Genomic DNA, 23,145 nt, shown 5'->3' on the forward strand with positions numbered 1-23,145 from the left:
CGCGCTTCTCATTCCGCTCCTCACTATACCGCTATACCTTCCCTCGACCTCGTCCCTCAGGACCGCAGTGTCGACACGGCCTGTGGTGTACCCAGCGCATGGATCTCCCATATTGACGACCAGTATCCACCTGCTGCCCGCTCCCCGGGGACAGGTAGAGTGGAGGGCCATCGGCAGGAACAGCCACGGGCTATGTGATAGCGGAGACTCTTCTGGGCTGCAACTTGCAGAACTCCATACGGTAGATTACGAAAAAAAAGACAATACTCGTGCTTTAGTTACAATTTTTGGTTTAATGCCATGACATAATTATTTTATAATTCCTAAGTCAACCTAATGTCCTCTCAGATCGTTATAAGCTTTATGCTAAGATATATCCAACAACGCTTAAAATTTTGACTTCGAGCGTAAGGGCCGGTTCGGTCAAGTCAAGGTCGTTTCCTGGACCTCAGTTCTCCAAACCGTAGGCACCACCAAAGCTTCAGACAGCCGAAAACTGTGAGTTGAATATCAAAGGAAGCGTTTTAGCTTACAAATCATTTGCAAGCGTCACTTGAAGAAACGAGATCAAAGAACCTGAAGCAAGTGAGACTTATTACTGTAAATAAGGATCTGCGAAAGCATTGACTAGAAATAGTGGCATGAACGCCTGCAGACGTCGAATGATATTGTTTTGCTATACTCTTCACCTTAGCATTATTGAGATGTTTGGCCCGGATGTAATATGAAAATGAACGGGTCAGCCAACGCAATCATATGCCACACTCAGCCGTCAGTTGGATCTCATCGTTGGCATTCCGTTGCGATAGGACCTCACGTGACTTCCGGCTGCCGTTGTCAGTACCCAGTTCTCATACGACTCCTTTTAGTCTGCCGCCGAAACATGAGCCGCCCCCCCCCCCTAAATCCACCCTCCCCAGTCTCCGGCAGCGACCGACTCGACTGGGCGGGGATCGATTCGGGGGCGCCCCGACTGCCGCGTGCGCCGGGCCCGCCACTTAGCACCGACAATGGCTCGAAGGCAGCGCCGGGCTACGCTCCCTGTATCGCGGCCAACCCAAACACTCCGCGCCCCGATCACGGCAGATGATTCATGGCCAAGAGCAATAATCGGCCAGTGTCCGGCTCGATATCGGAGCGGGAGAGGCGCCCAGGGCCCGCAAACAAGCGGAATTGACCAAAATGAGCCCAATTAAAACCCCGCTAGTGAGAACGGTTCAGTGGAAGTTTTCAGCCCAGCGGGCTTAGCAGTGACGTCTATTGTTGACAACACGTTTCCCTCCCCCGACCTTGCCCTTTCCCTTGCCCAGCTCATATATGTACCTATTACTTGTCATAGGCAGGTGAAGGCAGACGAGCCGCATGTTATGAAGATCCGGCGCGGACGAATCTTCACTAGAAGTACCTAGTTATCTACCTGCAGAATTTCCGAGACTGATGCTCTCACCGATCGCATGAAATATATTACGAATGTCATATGTTACCGCCTTCGGCTCAGTTGGTCAATTTTAAACATTTTTTTTGCGTCCATTCTCTGCTACACGAGAGGATGTATAAGGGATAAAAAGGGAAGTCGGGACGGTGTCACCCCCTGGCCCTGAAGTAGGTAGCGCGCCTTCGGTGCGCCGCAGCAGTGCCTAAGCCCACTTCGTTCGGACAGCGGACGGGCGGGTCCCAGTGGGAAAGGCCCAAATCTCTCAAATAGTCACCCCGGCACGGACATTGCCCCGGATGCCGATGCGATTTATCGTAATTTTTACTGGAGCCGTCCTCCCCGCCTCCCATAAGTGAAGCCACCATCAGCACAGGACAGGGAAGCGTGATCATGGATAAGGAGTGGACCCTAATATACGGCCTTGGAGTGGACCACAGGATAAAACTACGTAGGATTAGGGTTTGGCTGAAGCCGCGAACTCATTGACATACACTAGGCGGCGGAACGGGGAGGGCACCGGGGCACCGTGCCCCGTTTTATTTCGGCATTTTAACATTAGCCCTATGGGCGTTGCATGGAAAGAATGGGATCAAAAGTCGGCAGTGTCCCCCCCCCTTAAATGAAGGTGTTCCGCCGCTACTGGACATGCACACGACTTAAGTGCCGCTATATTTTCAGTATTCTCGGTGCAGTGTGGTGTCTCACTTTCCACAGCTTGCTTTCAAATGTTATTTCCATGATTATTGAAACCCCTTTTTCTTTAATTTAAAACTAACATGAATTATCTCTAAAAAACAATTTTGAAAGAAGCTATGATCAAAACATATAAGTATAACAATTAATAACAAGTAACAAGTGTACCGTTAAATTGCAATGCATCGCACAATTTTTAGGCCTTGGCCAATTTAGCGGCCTTGTTCCTTTTTCTTCAATACCATCTTTGCCACCGATAATGACGCGTCTGATTCATTGGTGATCAATAGGAGGTTGCATTGTATTTTTTTTTCATCAAAAGCTATAGTGGTTTTGATAATTGATTTTCCGATTTGACGTCAACACCGCGCATCCCACAATAGTCCGTGGTCGCTAAACTTCCACTTCATTCTTTTTCAGAGCTATTGCAATGTAAAGATGAGGTGCATTTATTCTGGCACCACTTATGTCATGTAAGGTCAAGGTAAGTCTATTTAATAATCAATATGGTATATCCAACAGTGAACATTATCTTGCTGAAATTGATTGATGCCATGCCAGTTACATTGGAATGGAATTGAAGTCTGTAAATTGAAGCATCTGGTGCTGATTATCAAATGGATATATTTCATTGACGGCCTCCCCAGTCGGCAGGGGCCTTACTAACAACTGGATGAAATCAGCTGGCTGGCTAGCTGGTGAAGTATGATAGCTATGTTATTTATTGATATGAAAATGGTAGAAGATGGCCATGAACACATAAATTAACAAGCTCTGCTACCGCCACCATACGGTGCCAGCTGGCAAATTATCCAGATTGAGATAATAGTATGGCCATTGGCCAGTCGGCAGCCACCTTTGCTATGGTAGCAGTGACCAACCAGACCAGTGGCCTGGCCTGGGAGCCTGCCCAATACCTGGTGGCACATATGGGAGTGGCATTCCTATGGGAAGGTAGCAGGCAGCACTAATCATTACCTCATTAATTCCACACCAAAACCCTCCTAGGCCTAGGCCTACCCTCTGGCCTCTGGATGAAGGACGCCATTGCCATTACAATCTAGGTATGCTAGCAATGCCACCTTTCTTCTCAAAATCTGAGAAAGGAGATTCTGTAGGTATCTATTTCACAAACCAACTCATGCCTCATTTAAACAATGACTTAGTTTAAATACCTGATATTGATATTTAGTCTGATTTAGGAAACATGGCATATATGTAATGTTCAAATGCTGAGCTCCCAAAACAGGCACAATATAAAAAACAATTGTACTCTTGCATGTATCAGTAGTTCTAGTTGCTGGAATCTTATGAAAGATTAATTTTTACAAGGTCTTCAGATAACTCATCAAAACAAGGATGAATGAATTTTTGCATTTAGCTGCCTTTTTAACAAAAGCTCAAAGTTTGTTTCAACATCTTGATATGTATTTGTTTGTGTTTGGAGTTTGAACAATTAATTTCCATTGGCACCTACAGTCATTGAAAACTGTTAATGATAATGCTTCTGAGTTCTGACATGAACTGACATGAGTAGCAATTGTGTCAGCTAGGATCATTTGTCAATGTATTTTCAGTTAATGTTTTTATGGCTGGTGCAAGGATGGAATACATATAGATACTAATTTAGTTAGATAAGATGAGATGCAGGAGTATGCATTCAATGTTTTCAAAAATATGCTCATCAAACATTGGCTGCATTTTTATTTGGTAATCTATGGGACAGTTTTATTGGTGAGGGTAAGTTGTGTTGAAGAATAAAAGTTTGTGTGTTTCTGGTAAATTATGCAAGGCATCAAAAATAAAATAAATCTGATTGATATGCTTTTGATTCTCAGTCTAATCTATTTATAGACTCATATCAGTCAGTACCTGCAGTAAGGGAAGGGATTCTCTTTCAGACCATCTGAAAGGCAACCCATAGTCCTGAACTCTTATTACCTACCTTGACTATAAAAATTACACGCATTAAGTTAGTTTATTGCTCTCACACAGCTGAAGACTGCTCTCGCAGGTATGGCTAGCGAGAGCAGTCTTCAGCTGTGTGAAGACTGCTCTCGCTAGCCAATGGCTAGCCAATGGCTATCCCTCCATTCGCTGCTAGCCACCCCCTCCCTGCCCGGCAGCCCGGCGGTCGCGCGCCGCCCGCCGCCCGCGGTGGCGGTGGCGGTGGCGGGGGCGGCGCGTCGGTGATGGAGCGGGCGGCGGCGGCGCCCTGCGCGGCGCTGGCCGTCGTGCTGGTGCTGCTGCTGCCCCAGCTGACGGTGCCGCTGCTGACGCTGCTGGCCCTGCTGCTCCTCTGCTCGCTCTGTCTGGCCACCGGACTCGTCCTGCAGGTATGCAGGATAGGGATCAGTGGTTGGACTTCAAACCAACATAGACGCATTGCGGTGTATGAAAGGGGCGCATTTGTCGCACTGCGCGTCTCTGAGGACTCGGTAGGAGGGTTCAGTTCAATTCAAAGGGGTTTAATGCTATCTTTCAGCTACATATGATCGAATTTTCCCTTTGATGCACTTTTCGCGCGTTTTAGTCGTATAACCATACCAAAGGCACCATGTGATTGTCACAGGTGGTCATAGACATATGTTGACATCACACAGGTGTTCACTGTCTGTAACTGGGTAAATGGTGGCGACTGTTGATTAAACATACCTACCTGCTAACAAACAGACCTCCGTACTCGTTCTGCTTCAGTACTCCATCCAAAAAGGTCACTGCCCAACCGTTCCCACCTCGCCCCTGCCCCCTCCCCTGTCTGACGCCCCCTCCCCCTTCAGTTGCTGGGTCGGCGCCCGCTGCCCTCGGAGCGCTGGGGGCACTACCTGGACGAACTACAGATGCTGGCGCACCACGCGCTGCCTGACCAGGTACCGGCGCCGACACCGACAGCCAGTCCTCCGCCGGCCGCGCCGCCGCCCGAGCCGGCCGGGGATGCGTTCCAGGCAGAGCTGATCGGACTGGTTGGAGATGTGGAGCGGCAGTACATCCTGAGCTGGTGAGATGGAGGGAGGGACGAGGGAGCCAGGTCGGGAGGGAGACACTGGGGAGGCGATGGGGTGAGGCGTGTGAAATTAAAAAAGATTTAAGAATTTTGAGTGATGGTAATAACAACGCTCTGAGTGTTAGATTCACGGTGCTCTCGGCTTAATGTTGATGTGTGGATGCTGACAAATAGACTCCTGTGGGTGGAGGAATGTGATGATGTTAGCTTTTATCAGAGCTGAAATGACGTTGAAACCGCCCTTGCCCGCCAGGTACACACACATCAGCCGCGAGGTGTCGTTCCCGCGCCGGGGGAAGGCGCTGCTGGATGACGCCGTGTACGAGCTGGCTGGCCGGGCGGCGGCGCTCAGCCCGCGCCGGCTGCTGATCCGACTGACCCGGCTGGGCCAGCTGCACTACCAGCAGTACCGGCGGGCGGCGACCCACTGCGGCCGGCGGCCCGTGGAGTCCTCCTACCGACCGCGCCATCCGGTGAGCCGAGGAGCCGTCACGGAGGCCGCCTACCTGACGGCCGTGGCTGGGAGACTGATCAGGGACCTGGTGCCCGTCCGGCTGCGGCTGCAGGGCTCGCCCGAGTTGTGCCTGGCGCGACTGCTAGCCGCCAGTCTGCTGCGGTCGCTGCTGGATCTGGTCAGTGATCCGGTGGTTCTACTGCGTTGGATACTGGAGGCGCTCTCCGAGCCGCCGGAGCAGCCGCAGCTGCCCACAGAGAGGGACCGAGCGCCGTCACTGACTGTATCCGAGCCTTCTCTGACACTCACTGCCGCGGAGCCGGTCCCCAGCTCTGTGCCGGATATAGACGCGGCGGTCTGCGGGGTCCCAGCCGCTGCACCTACAGCTGATCCCGCCACTGCCACCGCTGCTACCATCACCCCTGCGACTTCCCCGGCCTCCCCGGCACCTGTGGCCACCATGATTACAGTCACCGTGGCCGACAAGGCATCCCAAACCCACGACGAATTCATCGTGTTTCCGCTGGCGAGTCGGTCACGCACAGCCAGTCCATCTTACACTGTAACCCGGCCAGCGGTGGTGCAGACGGCCCGCTGCGGCACTCAGACAAGACGCGGCACGCCACGTCGGCGCCGCGAGCGGCCGCCCGAGCCTGCTGCCGACGCCGCTCTGCAGGTGGCACCCTGCGGCCCGTTCGCCAAACTGTGGCGGCCGGCGGCGGTGCTCGGTGACCCGACCAGCCGGAGTCGGTTCCCGTTCGGTAGCGATGAGGTGGTGCTGGGGATTACGGAGCAGGAGTACCGTCAGAGACTGGACGCAGAGGCGGAGCGTATGTGTCGGGCCCGGGAGCGCGCGCGTCGCCGCCGCCGGCGCATGCAGCACCGCCGGAGCAGCAGTGTAGGGGACGTGGTGGCGCTGGAGCCGGCGCCGCCAGGCCGGCCGCCACCCGCCGCGGATTCGGAGACGGTGCTGAGTGCGTCCCGTTCGGCGTTTGACCTGAACGCGCTGGGTGTGTCTGGAGAGGATAGCACAGAGTCACGCAGGAAGGCCAGCTTGGTCCGCGAGGGAGCCGTTCAGAGGAACCCATTGAACAGGGCGGATGAGATCGACCCCGCTCCCACGCCTGCCCCCGCCGCCACTGCAGCTCCGTCGGTCGGTCTGACCGTCCCCGAGACCCGGCCGAATGGACAGGACCAGGTCAGTCCCGGCTCGGCGGTAGACACCGACAGTCGAACTCCTGCAGACGCCCGGCCGGCCGGGAGTATCTCCCGCAGTGCCAGCAGCGACAGCATCCCAAACAGGGCACGTGCAAAGTTCCAGAGCATGCTGCAGTCGGCGGCGCTGGGTATCTCCAAGAAGGCGCCGCCGCCACCAACCAACCGGCCGCCGCCGGCGCTGGCTGTCCTACCGACACCGGCGGCAGCAGCGGCGGCAACGGTGAGTCCAGCCTCCGCCGCCCCGCAGCAGCCTTCCGGAACTTCTCTGTCGACCGAGACGGACCGACCGCCGGTGAAACCGCCCCCATCGGCTTCTAGCCTGTCTACGACGGTCACCTTTACCGCGGGGCCGTCTCCGAGCGCTCCAACTACCACTCCGGCTTCAGCCGGCGGCTCGGTGTCCTCCCCTCCTTCGGCAGCCGCGCCGCCGATCTCCAGCTCCCCAGTCTCGTCCCCCGAGTACGAGGAGGCGGAGGACTTTGCCGGTACGATCGCCAAGCTGCGCGCCGTGCTGGAGGAGCGTCGCCAGCTGAGCCGCAGCAGTCTGAGCAGCAGTACGGACACCCCCAGCTACAGCAGCTGCCCTCCGGCACTGCCGCCGTTCGCGGAGGACGGGCCGCCCGAGCCTCCACCCCCGCCCCCGGCCCCGCCGGCGTCCGCAACCTCCACGGCGAGCGGCAGCGGCGCGGAGGCGGTGCGCTCTGTGATCGATGGAGTTCGACAGAGACTGTTTAACCGAGACAGCAGCTCGGCCAGTTCGACCAGCTCACCGGGGCCGCGGTCCCTGGACGGACTGCAGCGGGACTCGTCAACTTCGCTCTACAGCAACAAGTCCGGTGAGTCGGCGAAATTTGGTGGCGACGCTACCGCCGGTTTTATAGGGCTATAAATCAACAATGTGGTATATTCCAAATGCAGCCAGTTTTTTTCTCGTTTGACATTAGTGCATGCCCCTGTGTCGCTATCATCTGATTTTATCTGTTTGTTTCATTGGTACCAATCACAACGATCTCTATCCGCACCGTGCCTCGGCCACAGCTTGTTCGCTTATTTCATCTATCTCACCTGTTTCTCACCGGCCTGGCTCTCACAGAGCGTGAGTTGGAGCTGGCCTCTCTGACCGAGGAGATTATGGAGGCGGCTGAGCTCCCCATGGACGGACGCATCTTCATCAACGTGGTCATCAGCGGAACGGAGACGGTGCGAGAGCGGGGCGGCGGCGAGTACACCCTCTATACCGTTCAGGTGAGTCAGACAGTGCAAACGGTGACACTCACACGGTAACGTTCGTCCGGAGGACAGCGTGTCCCGGTCCCGTAAATCACTGATCATATTTGCCTCATCATGGTTTGAGAAAAGACTGCTCTTAAGGATGAATATTCGAAATAGTAGCATGCAAATAGCCATTGCAGATAACACTTCGAAGAACCTCAGTTTACATTCAAGCGTGCGATAGGGTACTGCCTTGTTGTCTCCGCTATTGTTGACGTATTCGCGTATTGCTGACAAACCTGACCGTCTCCGTGCCGGGCGCAGTACGACGGTCTGTACCTGGCGGCGACGGACGGGGAGGACGGAGTGGACCCCTCCGAGACATCCATGGTGCTGAAGACGAACGTGGTGCGTCGCCGCTTCAGGGAGTTCCTAAACCTGCACTCCCGACTAGAGGCCAACCCCGAGTACAAGCACCTGCTGAGAGGTGAGTCAGCCCAAGATTACAGTCAGCTCAGCTAGGCTGCGTTTCGCGTCTGTGATGTTTTACAAACTTTTTGCTCTATACCGAGTAATATACATACATTCGTGTGCTGTATGTTTGGAAACGGCTATATGCAGAAGGACCGGGCGCACACGACACGCGGCCAGGTAACTCAATCAAACATCGTTCTGCATTCATGGTTTCTCAGGTTATAACTGTTGCTGTCTTCGCTGATCGCCCGGCGTTTGTCCAAACGGTAATCCATCCACCCACTGTTCTTGGCAGGCATCAAGGAGCCGAACCGGTGGCAGACACTGCCGTTTAACCGTCTGGACAACGCTGCCATCGTGTCCCGTCGCACCTTCCTAGAGCGGTACCTGTGTGAGCTGTGCGCGCGGCCCCAGATCTCCACCAGCGCCGAGCTCAAGGAGTTCATGGCCTACGAGACGGACGGCAGCATCGCCTTCATCAGAAAACCGGTCATGAACGTGCCCAGAATCGATCAGGTAAGGAAACTGCGAGAAAGATGAGGGGGCCACTTTGAGAGACTTGGGGATAAGGACCTGTTTTTTGTCGTTATGTTGGTTGCTGAAGTTACGGACATGCAGTTTATTGTTGAACCCTGATCTGCACATGTTGGCTTTTGTCATGTATTTCCTCTGCTCTCGCATCAAGTTTTCTACTCTGTAGTGCTTCACGCACATGCTTGTCTATCATGCCCGGTGTTGAATGTAGCCGTTGTCTCAGTGTGTCGCTGACTTGCGTTTCGTCCGGTCAGATGTTCACCAAGACCATGTCTGGTGTGCTGAAGACGATCCGCACGGCGCTGCCCAGTTTCGACAGTCACGAGTCGCAGCGGAAGAGCTCGACGGAGGAGCCACGCGCGCTCAGCGTCAGCTACAAGTACAACGTGCACGTCATGTGCGGCACGGATGAACAGGTGAGGGCTGTGCTCGGTGCTCGCTGGTGGGTCCCTCCCATGACTTACCTTTTCTTTGTAGCTCCGATCACTGTGTACATTCACAACTACTATGCAGTGTCTGTCGTCCGTGGCCGCTTGCCCCTTGGTATGCTGCCATTGTGTACAGGCGCCACACTATAACACGTCACCCTCACCCCACCCTGTGTTTACAGATGTCGCCGGTAGAGATGCGGCTCAAGGACCTGATAGTGGACTGGGACAAGCTGTCGGCGGTGCCCCTACAGAGGCCGCCACCCCCGGCAGGACCGGGTGGAGGGGACCGCCAGGACTCGGACCTGTCTTCTGAGGACGGTGGGTGCGGGGGGGGGGGACCGTGGGGTGGTTGAAACTGGGTACTGTGAGAACTGGACCTGGTGTTATGCTTACTGTTCATATCATGGATTAGCGGTATGTCAGTATCAATGACGTAATGTTATCGCTCTTGTCTCTGTGTAGAGCTTCCGTCTTGACAGGGACCTTCTGTCTTTCAGAGGTGTGTCAGTATGAACACCACCTACCTCTCTCATCTGCCCTGTTGGATCTGTGTGTGGAGGTGCTGCGTCACAACGGACACTGGGCTGCCAGCGGACCGGCCGTCCGCACGACCAAAGTAGTATTTGGCAGGCTACTGGAACACTCACTGCAGGTGAGCTTGCAGCACATAGGTATATAGTTTATAACATAACTGTGGGTTTCCCTAAATTATGTAACTGTTAGATAATGTGTCTCCATATCTTTGCTAAATTTCGCCCTGGTTGAACTTTCTTTTCTTATTTTAATAACACTTTGTAGGTAGCCCGCTTTGTGACCCTTTCAAGCGCCCATCGTTATGTTCAAGCTATGCTACTCTACCAGCCATGTGTCGTCCCGAATCGCATCGTGTCTCAGGTACCTTTACGTTTCGGACCTGGTTCCGTCCGTATCTCCAGTCTATCTTTATTCTAACACACTCTCTCCTCTGTCAGAGAGTGGTGGACCAGCTGTTTGGTCCCGCCGCCTGTGTCGACTACCTGCGGATGGTGCGACAGGCGCTGTTTTCCGCTGAGGCGGAGCCGGAGCCGTCCCGACCGCCCAGCCCCGGCGACGTCCGGGCAGAGGTGGTCAGCGCCATCGTGGACGCATGTGGTGAGCGAGGGGAGGCCGTGGAGAAACCAGCGGGTTAGTGGCAGGGGAATGGAGATATGGATGTTTTTGGTGTTCCCTAGTTGGTTGGTTGGTTGGTTGGTTGAATTATTCCGCCCATTCAGACGGGTAGCGAGCTATTGCCACCGTGTCATTGTGAGACTTTGTTGTGCTAGTAAACGCTGGTTTACAATATCAGACAGCGTTCCCGGCGTGTCGCGAGTCACTGACCGCTGTTGATGTTTTGCCGCAGGTCCGGCGTGTCTGGCGCTGGGTCGCGACACGGTCACCCTGGTGGTCTCCAGCCTTCTGGACTCGCTCCAGTCCGCCACCATCAACCGCGACCTGGCCTTCCAGCTGCTGGACCTGCTGCTCCTGGAGCTGGTACCCGACCTGGGCTCGACTGGCTGAGGTCAGGGGTTACCGGGATGAGATATTCAGGGGTCACTGGACTGAAGTCAGGGGTCGCGGGATGAGATTGGAAGGCACCCGGGTCATGGCCTGGGCCGCCGACTTCAAAACTGGGAAGGATCGTCATAAGATGTTTAGTACGATAGGTGCGGGTACTGGCGCCCCATGTGATGTCCTGTGTGAGGAGGAAAATTTTGTTATAATTGTCAGCTGTGGCAATTATCTCAACAAGGCTAGAAGAGTTTATTTTGAACAGATAGGTGAAGACAGCTTACCTTTCGTGCTAGATTTCGAGATAGTTTTTAAGTGTTGTATGAAAAGGCGAGAAGTTCCTTTGTTCAAGAGGAGAGATGCGATGTGTTTTGAGAAGTCGGCATTCTTTTAAAAATCAAAGTTGGTGTGGTATTTATCAGTCTTAGTTCATCGTTTCATAGAATGTAGGCCGTTGGGCAGCCACATACTTTAGAAGAGTTGTTTGTTTTCACTTGTTTCCGCTACAACATTCCCATCTACCAGTCATCGTGTACGGCCAGGCTCTCTCCTGGCCGGCGACTGTCAGCTGGCAGTCACCGCCCCGGCCCGCCACGCTTCGGTCTGTCGGACATGTCGGACGGCGGCGCAATAGTCTCAGAGACCTGTCCCTATCTATCCAGCGGACGGTGGACGCTGTGAAACCTGCGTTGCCCTTGATCGCCCTCACCCAGTCAAGGTTCCTTCTCCGCTCCCCAGCACGCACAATATCACCCCAGATCCCAGTCCACGGGGTTATCGTCTCCATACGCACACGCCTGCCACAGCAAGACTGTAGTCGTTATTGTCTCGGTGCCGATGGGAGGTCACTGCTGATTGGAATAGACAAGATGTAGTGTAGCACCAGACTCCCGGTTATAGGACCGGAGAGGCCCTCCCTCAGAGGACGAGAGCGTGTCTCTGGCGGTCGGAAGTCGGGATGGGCTAGTACCCCGTGTCGGGGTGGCGTGGCTCTGCCAAATACGGGCATATTATGCTAAGTCAGCTCGCCGTGTCATAGACAGGGGCATGTGTATCGTGTGTGGTGTTGCTGCGAATCGTAGCTGCTAGCTAGTCGGGCGGAGCGGGAGCTGCTCTGGCGCCCCTTCGGAGGGCGGCTGGGCCGAGCGGGAATAGAGAAGCCTCGTTTACCCTATCCTATTTACAGTATTGAAAATATCCTGTATGTGTGTCGTACCTGATATATATTTAACCACCGAGATGTGTTATTATTATTACCTGTATGGTGCCACCCCCGACCGGGCATATGTATCCATTCCAGTATCATATCCTGAGTATTTTTATTATATGGGATAGTGCTAATATTTTGGTATGCATATATGTGGGGAAGAGCCGCTGGACGGCGGACGCGATCGCGCTGTCGTGTGGTGTTCGATGGCAGTGTGCGCCATGTTCCGTGAGCCGCTGTGCGCGCTGTCCGTAAACCACTGTGCGCAGCTGATTTGAGGACGTTGGCTGGCCTGGGCGGCGGGTAGCAATAAGACAGCCTGCCACTGACTGTGCGTCTCGCTCTGCACCGGCTCCTGTCCTGTCCTTGCTAGTGGTCGTTATATTCCGGCAGCGTGGGACACGAACTGTGACAAATGTCAACCGAGACCCCTGGACCTCTTGTAGAAACTGGGAGCTGGAGCCCAGCCTGCCGTCGTGTCGTGTCGTAGAGCGCACAGCTTTGGTACCGTTCGCCAATGTGTCCGGTGTGCGCCCTTCTGTCGGTATCTGCTCAGCTGGTGTTACTGTCGTGTCCCCTCCAAACTGGCTGTCCTGTCGTGTATCTCTGTGATCTGAGCTGAGCTGAGCTGAGTGCTGAGCTGAGCTGACCTACCTAGTACGTCCCCCCTACCTGTGCCGTCGTGACCTGACCTGACCTGGCCCGTCAGTCTCCCTTGCTCAGTGGCATCCCTCCCCACCGCTCTCCGACCGAGAGCTTCCAGTGCAATGACTCCTCGCTGTGAAACGGCCACGGACTAGCTCATGTTCTGAGGCGGCCACGCCGCGACGGCCCTGGCACTGCAACTGATTCTTATCCCTGATTGTAGCTGCTTTCTGGTAAATCTGTCATTCCGTCCTCAATCTGCTACCATTTGTAGTCTCCCTCTCCTCCCAATCCTTTCCTCTTTGCCTTCCCCTCCATTCCTCTTCTCTCCTCCCTTCTCCCATCCTTAATCCTCTCCCTCTCTCTTTCTCTCCTCCCTCTCTCGTCCTTTGCCTCTCTCTTTCTCTCCATCTCTCTTTCCTCTCCTTTCTTCCCTTCCTTTCCTATCTCGCCTTCCTCTCCGTCCTTTCACTGTCCCTCTTCCCATCTCCCATCCCTTCCTCATCTTTCTTCTCAACCTTCCCTCCCCCTGCTGGTCGTTTCCGCTCACAGTGCTCGAATAGACTGTACCGCCGTGTTGCCCGTGCTGCGCTGGTGTTGTCAAGTGACTGTTGAACTGAGCTGCCCGACCTCCGAGGTCAAGAGACCCCCTGCTGATAGTCGTTGGACGCGGCTGGATATCTGCCAAACGGCAGACAATGGCTCGATGTTATGTGGGAACAGTGTTGATGTTATATGGGGCTGTCAATGTAATACAGGGAATATACGTGAATGTGATATCGTGACATGCGTTTGGTTCCTGGAAAAGATCAAATGCCAGAATATAGGGTGAACGGTGTAATTTAACGATTTCTCTAATTAAGATTAATCATCGAGCATTCTCGGACACCTCACCTGACTGCTTCAGTGTAATATAGTCTACCCAGTTACACACACAATAACGCTACATAGAGTTGTGCGAAGATAAAATCCTTGCAATGTTTCTACGAAGAACATAAGCTCAGTCGATATGTTTATAGTAACCAATTCCGTCAACTGTCCCCAATACACACTGGGCCCAACCCTATTACATCCAGCACGTATTTAACATTTTTTCCGCAATGTTACTCTTTGTTTTATATTTAAGGCCACATTTTTGTGCTACCGTGGTGTGTTACATTGAAGTCTCCTTATTGTGCTACTGTAGTATCTTCTATTGAAGTCCCCACCCGTGCTGCTACTAAAAGTGTGCTTTTGTAGTTCCCGCCCCGTTCTGTGGTTGTAATTTTCTGTCAGTCTCGCGTGGTCTTAATTTCATGTTACTGAAGTCTCAACCGCTCGTGCTACTTTTCTGTTTGCTGTTGAGTTTTCCACCACGGTGTTTCTGTGCTGTTTGTTGTCGAAGTCTCCATTGCTCATTGTTTTGTTACTTGTTGTTAGCTTTTGAAGTCTGCGGCGCTGCTGTGCTGTTCGCTGTTGAAGTATCCACTGTTCGGTGCTGCTATGCTGCTTGCTGTTGAAGTCTCCGCCGCTTGGTGCTTCTGTATTACTGCTTTTTTCGCTGTTGAAGTCTCCATGTGTTGCTGTCCTGTTTGTCGTGAAAGTCTCCACCGCTCGTTGCTACTGTGCTGTTTGCTGTTGAAGTCTCCACGTGCTACTGTGCTGTCTGCTGTTGATGTCTTCCTGTGGGATCCGTATGGTATTTTGTTGCGTGCTGTTGAAGTCTCCACTGCCCGGCATTACTGTCCTGTTTACTGTTGAAATCTCCGCCGCTCGATGCTACTGTACTGTTTTCTGTTGAATTCTCCAAGTGTAACTTTATGTACTGCTTGCTGTTGAGGTCCCCACCGCTCGGTGTTGTTTTGCTGTCTGGAGTTAAAGTCTCCACGTGTTGATGTGCTGTTTGCTGTTGTCCACTGCTCGGTGTTACTGTACCTACTGTTTGCTGTTGAGTTATTTACGGTGTTCCTGTGTTCATTGTTGTCTGCTGTCGAAGTCTCCACCGCGTAATCATACTGTGTTGTTTGTTGTTTGAAGTCTCCACCGCTCAGTGTTACGGTGTTTCTGTTCTGTTTGCTGTTGAAGTCTCCGTCTCTCGGTGTTATTGTGATGTTTGCCGTTGAAGTCTCCACGAGGTATTGTGATGTTTGCTATAGAAGTCTAGCATGCGGTGTTACCGTGTTTTCTACTGTTGGTGTTTACGGTGCTACTATGCTGTTTCCTGTTGAAGTCTCCATCGCTTGGTGCTACTATGTTGTTAGCTGTTGAAGTCTTCGCGGTTTAAGTGCTGTTTGCTATTGAAGTCTCCACCTCTCGGTGCTACTGTGCTGTTCGCTGTTGCAGTCTCCGCCGCTCAGTGCTTCTGCATGTTGTTTGGTGTTTACATTTCTATAGCTTGGTGCTACGGTGATGTTCGTTGTTGAAGTCTTCTCCGCTGTGAACTACTGTACAATCTGTTGTTGAAGTCTCCACCGCTGGGTGCTACTGTGCTGTTTGCTATTGCAGTCTCCACTGTTCGGCGTTTCTGCGCTGTACGCTGTCAAAGACTACCGCTCGGTGTTAGTGTGTTGTTTGCTGTTGAATTCTCCACCGCTCGTTGCTGTTATGTTGCGAAGCAGTTGCGACTTGAGTCTCCATTGCAGCCCGCGGTGTTATGACAGTGTATGCTGTTGCAATCCCCAAGCCGTGGCAGTTTTATGTGCCGTGTTGGTTTCTGATTTTTTTTTTCATAGCTACGGCGATATGGTTGCGTGCTCTGGAACGACCGTAGTCGCTGTCACGCGGTGACGGGTCACTGGACGTGACTGTAATCACTGTCGAGCGATGACCGGTCACTGCTGAGAGCAATGAACTCGCCCCTGGCGCGGCAGATGACTCCGGTCGTGACCGCCTCCCGCCGGTGTCGTTCCCCTAACTGCAGTCTCAGGTCGGCGGGCCGCGCCGGAGCAGTTTCTACTTTCTCGCCGGTTTCCTGTCGGCCGGTGTCGCGTGCAGTGCGCCGGCGCGTCCCGAGCCGTCCCGGCGGCGCAGCGGAACGTGTCGTGACTGGAGACATCTCGACGGGCGGGACGAGGGCAGAGACGGCCCCGTTCCGGCCCGCTGGCCACACGAGTCGCCGACACAGCCGCCAATAATGGGGTGAAGGAGATCGATCGAAACCCGAATAATCAGACCAGCCGCGGGGATCGGAACAAAGAATATGGAACATCGCTGTGGGGATGACTGCGAATTGGTCATCGTCCTTTGTTGGAGATGACTGAGCAAAGTTATACCGCTCGGCACGTGTCAGACGCAGAGCGATGTCGTAACGCATTTAGGAAGCATAATTCGTGACATCTATCCTGCCACACTCCACGATAGTCCCCGACTCCTTCAGCCGACCACACCCTCCGAGGCGGTGTTCCGACCTCTTCTTCCGGCGAATGTCTGTGAGTGTGACACTTCCCAGCCGGTGCCAGGAACCCTCTCGACGTGTGCCTGCTCCGGGCAGAGGAGGGGCGCGCGGGGTGTCTCCTCTCTCTACCTCTCTCCGCCCAGGGCGGCCGACCCGGCTGGCCCCGATGTGCGCCTCCGTCGCCGCAGCCTCCGTCGCCGTGTGGCTCGGTTTCCCTGCTCCGTAGACTGCTCTGACACACTTTGTCAGCTCAGTGTTGGTGTGATGCTCGAGCTCGACGGTCGCTCGATTGGCGGCGTCTGATAGACGACAGATAGTCAACATGTGGCACCCGATATGGCTGGTGACGCTCCTCTGCGCAGGTAAGATCAAATTACCTACGGCTGGACTGTGGTCTGCCGCCGATGTTAGCAATAATCTCATTCGAATTAGCGAGAAGTGAAGAAGTGTCTCTCCCCCTCCTTACAGGGCGAGTGCAGTCAGAACAACTTCATGTTGCGATTTGCCAAAAGTGCATTTATATTTGTGCATTGATCTGAAGTGAAACCGGTAACCGCCATGATCTATCGGAGAAGGATTTCGTTCACCTTACGGTATTGGTCAGCTTGGCACATACCGCCAGTAGTTAGTCATTCTTTGCCTTCTGTAGCATATCATTTGCTCCCAGTCATTTCCCTTCGCCGTGCGCCAGGTGCCGTCAACGGTAAGCAATGGCCGGGGAAGCTGCGGTTCCCCTGGCAGAAGGACCGCGACAGCTCGCGCTACCAGGTGCCGTGCGTCAGCAATGGCAAGTTCTACCGAGACCCGAACCGGGACCCTGAGCTAATGCACACCAGCGACAGCTGCGCCCAGTACTATCTCTGCATCGGTGAGTGTTTATAACTAACTTAGGTGTTATGACACTTCAGTTGTAATGGAGCGGGTGCCCGGATGGTTTCGGGCAGCATCTCGAGGTTCTACCTCTGCATCGGTGAGCAATTACAATTCTGCTGCCGTCCTGGGCTTGGGTTTCAGTGGATATATACGACAGAGGGCTGGGGTAGTCACTCAAAGCATGCTATAGCGGTAGTTGGTGCGATATGGGCCGGGTCAGGGATGAGAGCACTGTATGGCTGAAGGCATGAAAAGTATCCCACCAGTCAGGATGGTGTTGCTGATTTGTGGCTTAAAGTTGTGTTTATTCATACCCGACTACCCGTCCTTTCTTCTTCCTTTTTCAGATGAAGAAGTGTACGAGTTTAAATGTTCCCGAGATCTAATGTTCGACATAGACCGTCAGATCTGTGACTTCAAGGCCAAAGTGCGCAACTGCGGAGCAAATGTCCGTAAGTACCGGTAGGGTTACGGGTTCGGGTGGGTTTCGTCTGTGGCTAACTTCGGAGAGTCTCAGTGGTTAGAGAGGCTGTGGTCTCGCACCGTTTCTCTTTGATAGCGGTGAAGATTACCACGCGATGCTAATAAAGCATTTATCACAGCCATGAGAGGTGGTCGTGACTCTCTCCTTAGGGCTCTTGATCTCTCTTTCTTCCTCTCCCTCCTTCCCTCTCGATCTCTTCTCTTTCTCTCTTCAGTTTTATTCACCAGACTTACAATTTTCTCTATAATCGCGGTTAGATATCAAATGTAGCACCACACAGACACATTGCGATATTGCAATTACTACATGCATAACACCTATGACACACTCGTGCTTCTGTAACGAAAACCGACATTAACATGTCGCTCATTGTTTCCACAGAGATGACCACTCCGAAGCCGATTTTGAACACGATCGAGCCCATCTGTCCTCAAAACCACCACGCCTGCGGCACGGGCGACTGTATTCCTGCCGAGCTCTTCTGCGATGGGCAAAATGACTGTCCGGACAATAGCGATGAAGGTATGCTCCTCAAAGTTCAATAGCGATCACCGAATCACCACATATTTACTTCTCTGCACTCGAATGATCGTGGCACAATAGCTTTTCGAACGAACTCCAGTGTGTTGTTTTACATTTGAAAAATTTAACATGCATGCATTTGGAGACTGTTTTTATGTTCTCCTTGTACTGATACTTGTAAATGTCTTGTGTGACTGACTGTGGTCTGATTAATATACACCGCTTAGTCGATTTGTGGTCTATTGTTCCAACTGAACTCTCCTGAACCATGAACCACTGAACCATGTGACCTCGTCCCCGCAGGCTGGTGTGACCCGGAGCACGACCCGAACGCCGCTCCCAAGTGTAAGTACCAGAACTGCACTCTGCCCAGCTGCTGGTGCTCTACCGACGGCACCCTGATCCCCGGAAACCTGGAGCCCAGCCAGGTCAGTGGAGCGTCATTTGGAGCTCGCTCAGATCAGTAGAGCGTCACTTGAGTGTCACTTAACTCTTGAGTCGAGCTAGGTCAGTGGGGTGTCGCTTAGAATCGGGTCAGGTTATTAGAATGTCGTTTGGAACAAGCATTGGTGCGTAGGCAGCTGTTTTTAGAGTCTAGTTATTTGAGCGGAACTAAGCCATTGGAAACCGGGATCTGCCAGCGGGTCGTTATATGGAACCGACGCGGTTATGGTTGGGCTAATTTACAAACAATGCACATGCAAACAACTAACAAGCCAAATGGAGGTCAAGTTTAATGCAAAGAGGTATAATACCACGGTATAGGTTAAGTGAAACTCGGGAAGTAGAAAACGTGGCCACGTTATATGTTAATGCTGGTTGAAGTAGCGGGAAGCTGATGGAACTTTAAAGTACGTTATCGCATTTATCTTTTTTATCACTTTGTATTTCTGTAATAATATCAGAAAGCTAAATAGGCACTCATGATTCCCTACGCTTTCAGACTCGCGTAACGCACTTAAGTGAGGCAATAAGTCACTCACGCCTATCGTTTCAGGTCCCGCAAATGGTCGTCGTCACTTTCGACGACGCCGTCAACTCTCAGAACATCGACATCTACAGGAAGCTGTTTGATAAGGAGAAGCGTAAGAACCCGAACGGCTGCCCATACCACGCCACCTACTTCGTCTCCCACGAGTTCACCAACTACCGGGACGTGCAGGAGCTGTGGAACCTCGGACACGAGATCGCCGTGCACAGCATCACGTGAGTCTGGGACTCTGGATCGCAACAAAGCAGCAGCTCTGACAGTCAGTCCGTGTCAAAGAGGGTGTTGGATGTCAAGCCCTTGGCAGATTTCGTTCACCCTGCGACGCATGGATAACTCAATGAAAGAACGTATGATTGAATGCATGCATGTATGCATGCATGCATGCATGAATGAATGAATGAATGAATGAATGAATGAATGAATGAATGAATGAATGAATGAAGGCGTGAATGAATAAGCGAATGAATGAATTAAATGAATTGTAACTCTTCGCGAATGTTAGACATAATTTCCTTGAATGGCATAAACAGCGATAAGGTCCTACTAAATCAAAGGTAATCCGATGGGTCTCGTGATTGGCATGATTACCGATCCTGTATTATTTTCACAGTCACCGTAAGCCGGAGGACTGGTGGACCAACAACGCCACCATCGAGGACTGGTTCGATGAGATGGTCGGCCAGGCCAACATCATCAACCGCTACGCCGGAATCTCCATGGAGGACATGTGGGGTCAGTCCGTCTTTTCCCGAAGTCATTTTCCTAAACTTCTTAAACGACCAGAGTTGTCTTCCTAAGCGACTAGCCTTATTGTTTTAATCAGTCTGTGATAAAACGTTGTTTCAAAGGAGTGCTTGCCAATTTGCCGAACGAAGTCTTTTATGTCCCATGCATGCAGTCCCATGCAACAAGCAGTAAGTAACCAGCATCCCAAGCACCTCGCCCCAAAGCCGTCATTTTGTGACACTCTTCATCCCCTCTCCCCCTCAGGTATGCGCGTGCCGTTCCTGCGTGTCGGCTGGAACCGCCAGTTTGTGATGATGCAGGAGTTCGGCTTCGTGTACGACTCGTCTGTGACGGCTCCGTACTCCGATATCCCCTTCTGGCCGTACACCCTCGACTACCGGATCCCGCACAAGTGTGTCGGAGAGGGAGTCAAGTGCCCGTCGCGGTCCTTCCCAGGCATCTGGGAGATGGTGATGAACCAGCTCAAAGTGCACGTGAGTAGATTCAAGATTGATCCGACAGTTAAGGTACAACTAAGGGATCGTATATTTTGCCAAATTGTCAGGGAACTCAGATTTGTTTTTCAATAGAAAAACACAATTCTAAAGAATAGTGTTTTAACTATTGACAACAAACCTTCGGTTATGTATCAATTAGGTGCAACTGCTTAGTTTCATACGAATCAAAATGTTAAAGATTATGTTAGCTTCTCATAATGGTACTATTATTTTATTTGGTAGTTAGCACTTTTCTCAAGCTTGTGTTTTACTTAACATGCTATCGTACTCTCTACCTAATAAGGCAATTTATCTCAAATTTAGGACAGTCTTATCGAGACCGAGAAACTGACTTCCGACTAAGTGAGGCTAGCTGAGAACATTACCTCAGAACCACTGGCCACGATTTTCAGGAATACACGTGTGCGATGGTAGACAACTGTCCGCAAGTGGAGGACGAGGAGGAACAGTTCCAGGTGTTCATGAGCAACTTCAAGCGCCACTACACGACGAACCGGGCACCGTTCGGACTCTACTTCCACACCGGATGGTTCCAGAAAAAGTCCAACCTCAAGGCCTTCTCCGTGAGTATCACTCGAACGGTGGTTTGTCCTCTTGTTTTTCATGAAAAGTACGGCAGAATACACTGCCTTACATCAAGTTGACGTAAATGCTGCCATCATGACACTAATTGATTTTTAACGACGTCGTTTAAACCTATAAAGGGCGATTAGTCTTAAATTTATGTCTCAATTAAACCGGAATGCTGCGTTGCATCGTTATTCGGCACTGGCCATTGCGATGCTTGACAACAGCTCCTGCATGCACGCTTTGGTGAAAGTTTGTCCAGCACTGTTCGTGAAATGTGTGCAGTTTTGACAACTGTCCGGTGTTCAGTGTCCACGCCCTTTGCCGATCGGTTGTGCTGTTGGCTGGCTGCGACCCAACTGTTGAGTTCTGAATTCTGACGCTCCCGTCCCGCATACAGCGTTTCCTGGACGCCATCGGTCAGATGCAGGATGTCTGGGTGCTCAACAACCGTGAGGTGATCCAGTGGATGAAGAACCCCAAACCGCTGGGACAGATCAACCAGATGGAGGAGTGGAAGTGCGGCAAACAGGTCAGATATTCCATTGTTTGTACCAGAGGAGAGTCAGTCACAGCAAAATTGAGCTGTGACTCTCGGCTTGCATGGTTTTCGCGTTTCAGAAATTGGGTAATGGCTATTTGTGTGAGCACATACTGAATATGGAAAGCGATATCTTTTTTTTTTTGCTGTAACTGTTGGATGCATTTCGTTTTTATTTGACCCACTCGTGCTTCACTTGAAAGCATTAATTTATATTCATATCCTTTTTCGACATGCGTATGAATTTTGAGCATTTACCTGTTTTTCGTCATAGCACGCTTATATTATGTGCATCGTTTGTAACAGAGAACATTTTCCTTAAATCTTCCCAATTTAATGGTGAATTTATCTTTTTTTTCAGATTCCGCTGGAGGACAAGGCGTGTAACATTCCCAACACGTGCCACGTTCGGAGCCGCGTGCTCCGGACGGACCGTTACCTGTACACGTGCTTCGAGTGTCCCATCCACTACCCGTGGCTGAGGGATGAGTTCGGAGTGGACCTGTGAGCGCTGGTCGGCACGAGAAATGCTATAACGATACTCCAGTATCACCAACCTGTTACGACCCAATAATGGTGATGCTATGAAATGAGGAAACCCACCGCTAAGGCAAGCGAACTAAGTATTGTCAGTGATCTAGAACTATGGAGTAAGATTAATGATACATACGCAGTTTATAAGGATGACGGAGGGACACATCAGATAATTGATACATCGTACCGTCTACCGAAAGCTCATGCTAATTTTTAATCATCAGCAATTTGCTCTTGCGTGAGTCAGTGACTGGTGACTCCGAAAAAGAGCACTGGGGGCAATCTCGAGTGACGTTTTTTCGGCGATTTGAGGTCGATTTACCTTTAAGCTCGTTTTGGGATGTTATGCGAGTCGTACGGGCGTGAATGTAGCCTGCTACGGCGTTGAAATGCGAGTGAGGAATTGCGCAGTATTTTATTGCACCAACCCTAAGTTATTGGTGTTGATTGTTTTATATACTCAACACGCACATGCATCTGCTTAGTGCTGCCTTTGTTGTTACGGTGTTGTTACGCTGATGTTGCGAGTTGTTATGGCATATTTATGAAGTTATCGGGAACGTGGACACTGGTTGCGACTATCAATAAAGGCTTCAAAAGCGTCATGTGGGTACTTGAGTTTTATTTGCTTGGATAAAAAATGGTAGTTGCATGTCATAAGCCATCGTGTAATCGTTAAATCTAAATTGTTCGGAACATGGCGGGTGCTTGCAAAGTTTGAGTGAGTTGTAAGCACAGAACCTTGAAATATCATTCATTAGGTAGGTAATAATTGAATACTGAATTGGGAAATTACGTCAGGGACCACTGACCACCCATTAGGTTATTTCAATCGTTGAATGTATCAAGCAGTTTTCGACAATGATCTTTGATAGGCACCTAAGAGCGATGAATACATCCGAGATGTGCTGTGCTTCGATATATTAAAAGCTTTGCCTGAAAATGAATAAAAACACAGAACAACTTTGACGGTTTTTGCCCTTCGGAGGCCAAGCTGATGGCCTTAGGTCAGATCAGAGGGCACCTTAGCGAAAGACCTTTAAATGGGTTTTCAAAAATTTTTCTGCGACGTCCTAGCCCTAATATTTCGTGAGCTAGGCAATAGGCAATAGGCATGAACCAATTTGTCGAATGGTTTCAGAATGGGAAAAATGTGATCTTTGATGATCTTTGGGTACC

The 23,145-nt window shown here is 51.7% G+C and overlaps 2 protein-coding genes across 2 annotated transcripts; both read left to right on the top strand.

The window, feature by feature from the left end:
- Positions 1-4,336: 4,336 nt before the first annotated feature.
- LOC122374468 lies at positions 4,337-13,622 on the top strand. The gene is made up of 11 exons (XM_043353253.1): positions 4,337-4,464; positions 4,909-5,126; positions 5,386-7,640; positions 7,898-8,049; positions 8,341-8,503; positions 8,786-9,006; positions 9,279-9,440; positions 9,635-9,773; positions 9,953-10,107; positions 10,427-10,586; positions 10,837-13,622. The coding sequence occupies exons 2-11, from the start codon at positions 4,969-4,971 to the stop codon at positions 10,992-10,994; spliced, it is 3,723 nt and encodes a 1,240-aa protein (XP_043209188.1). The 5' UTR covers positions 4,337-4,464; positions 4,909-4,968; the 3' UTR covers positions 10,995-13,622.
- A 2,792-nt stretch (positions 13,623-16,414) lies between these two features.
- LOC122374469 (chitin deacetylase 1-like) lies at positions 16,415-22,575 on the top strand. The gene is made up of 11 exons (XM_043353254.1): positions 16,415-16,572; positions 16,902-17,078; positions 17,431-17,535; positions 17,949-18,089; positions 18,393-18,517; positions 19,087-19,295; positions 19,691-19,812; positions 20,071-20,300; positions 20,717-20,887; positions 21,292-21,423; positions 21,794-22,575. The coding sequence occupies exons 1-11, from the start codon at positions 16,533-16,535 to the stop codon at positions 21,938-21,940; spliced, it is 1,599 nt and encodes a 532-aa protein (XP_043209189.1). The 5' UTR covers positions 16,415-16,532; the 3' UTR covers positions 21,941-22,575.
- The last annotated feature ends 570 nt before the right edge of the window (positions 22,576-23,145 follow it).

The sequence above is a fragment of the Amphibalanus amphitrite genome, unplaced genomic scaffold (assembly GCF_019059575.1).
Source record: "Amphibalanus amphitrite isolate SeventyFive unplaced genomic scaffold, NRLGWU_Aamphi_draft 001660F_arrow, whole genome shotgun sequence".
Lineage (NCBI taxonomy): Eukaryota > Metazoa > Arthropoda > Thecostraca > Balanomorpha > Balanidae > Amphibalanus > Amphibalanus amphitrite.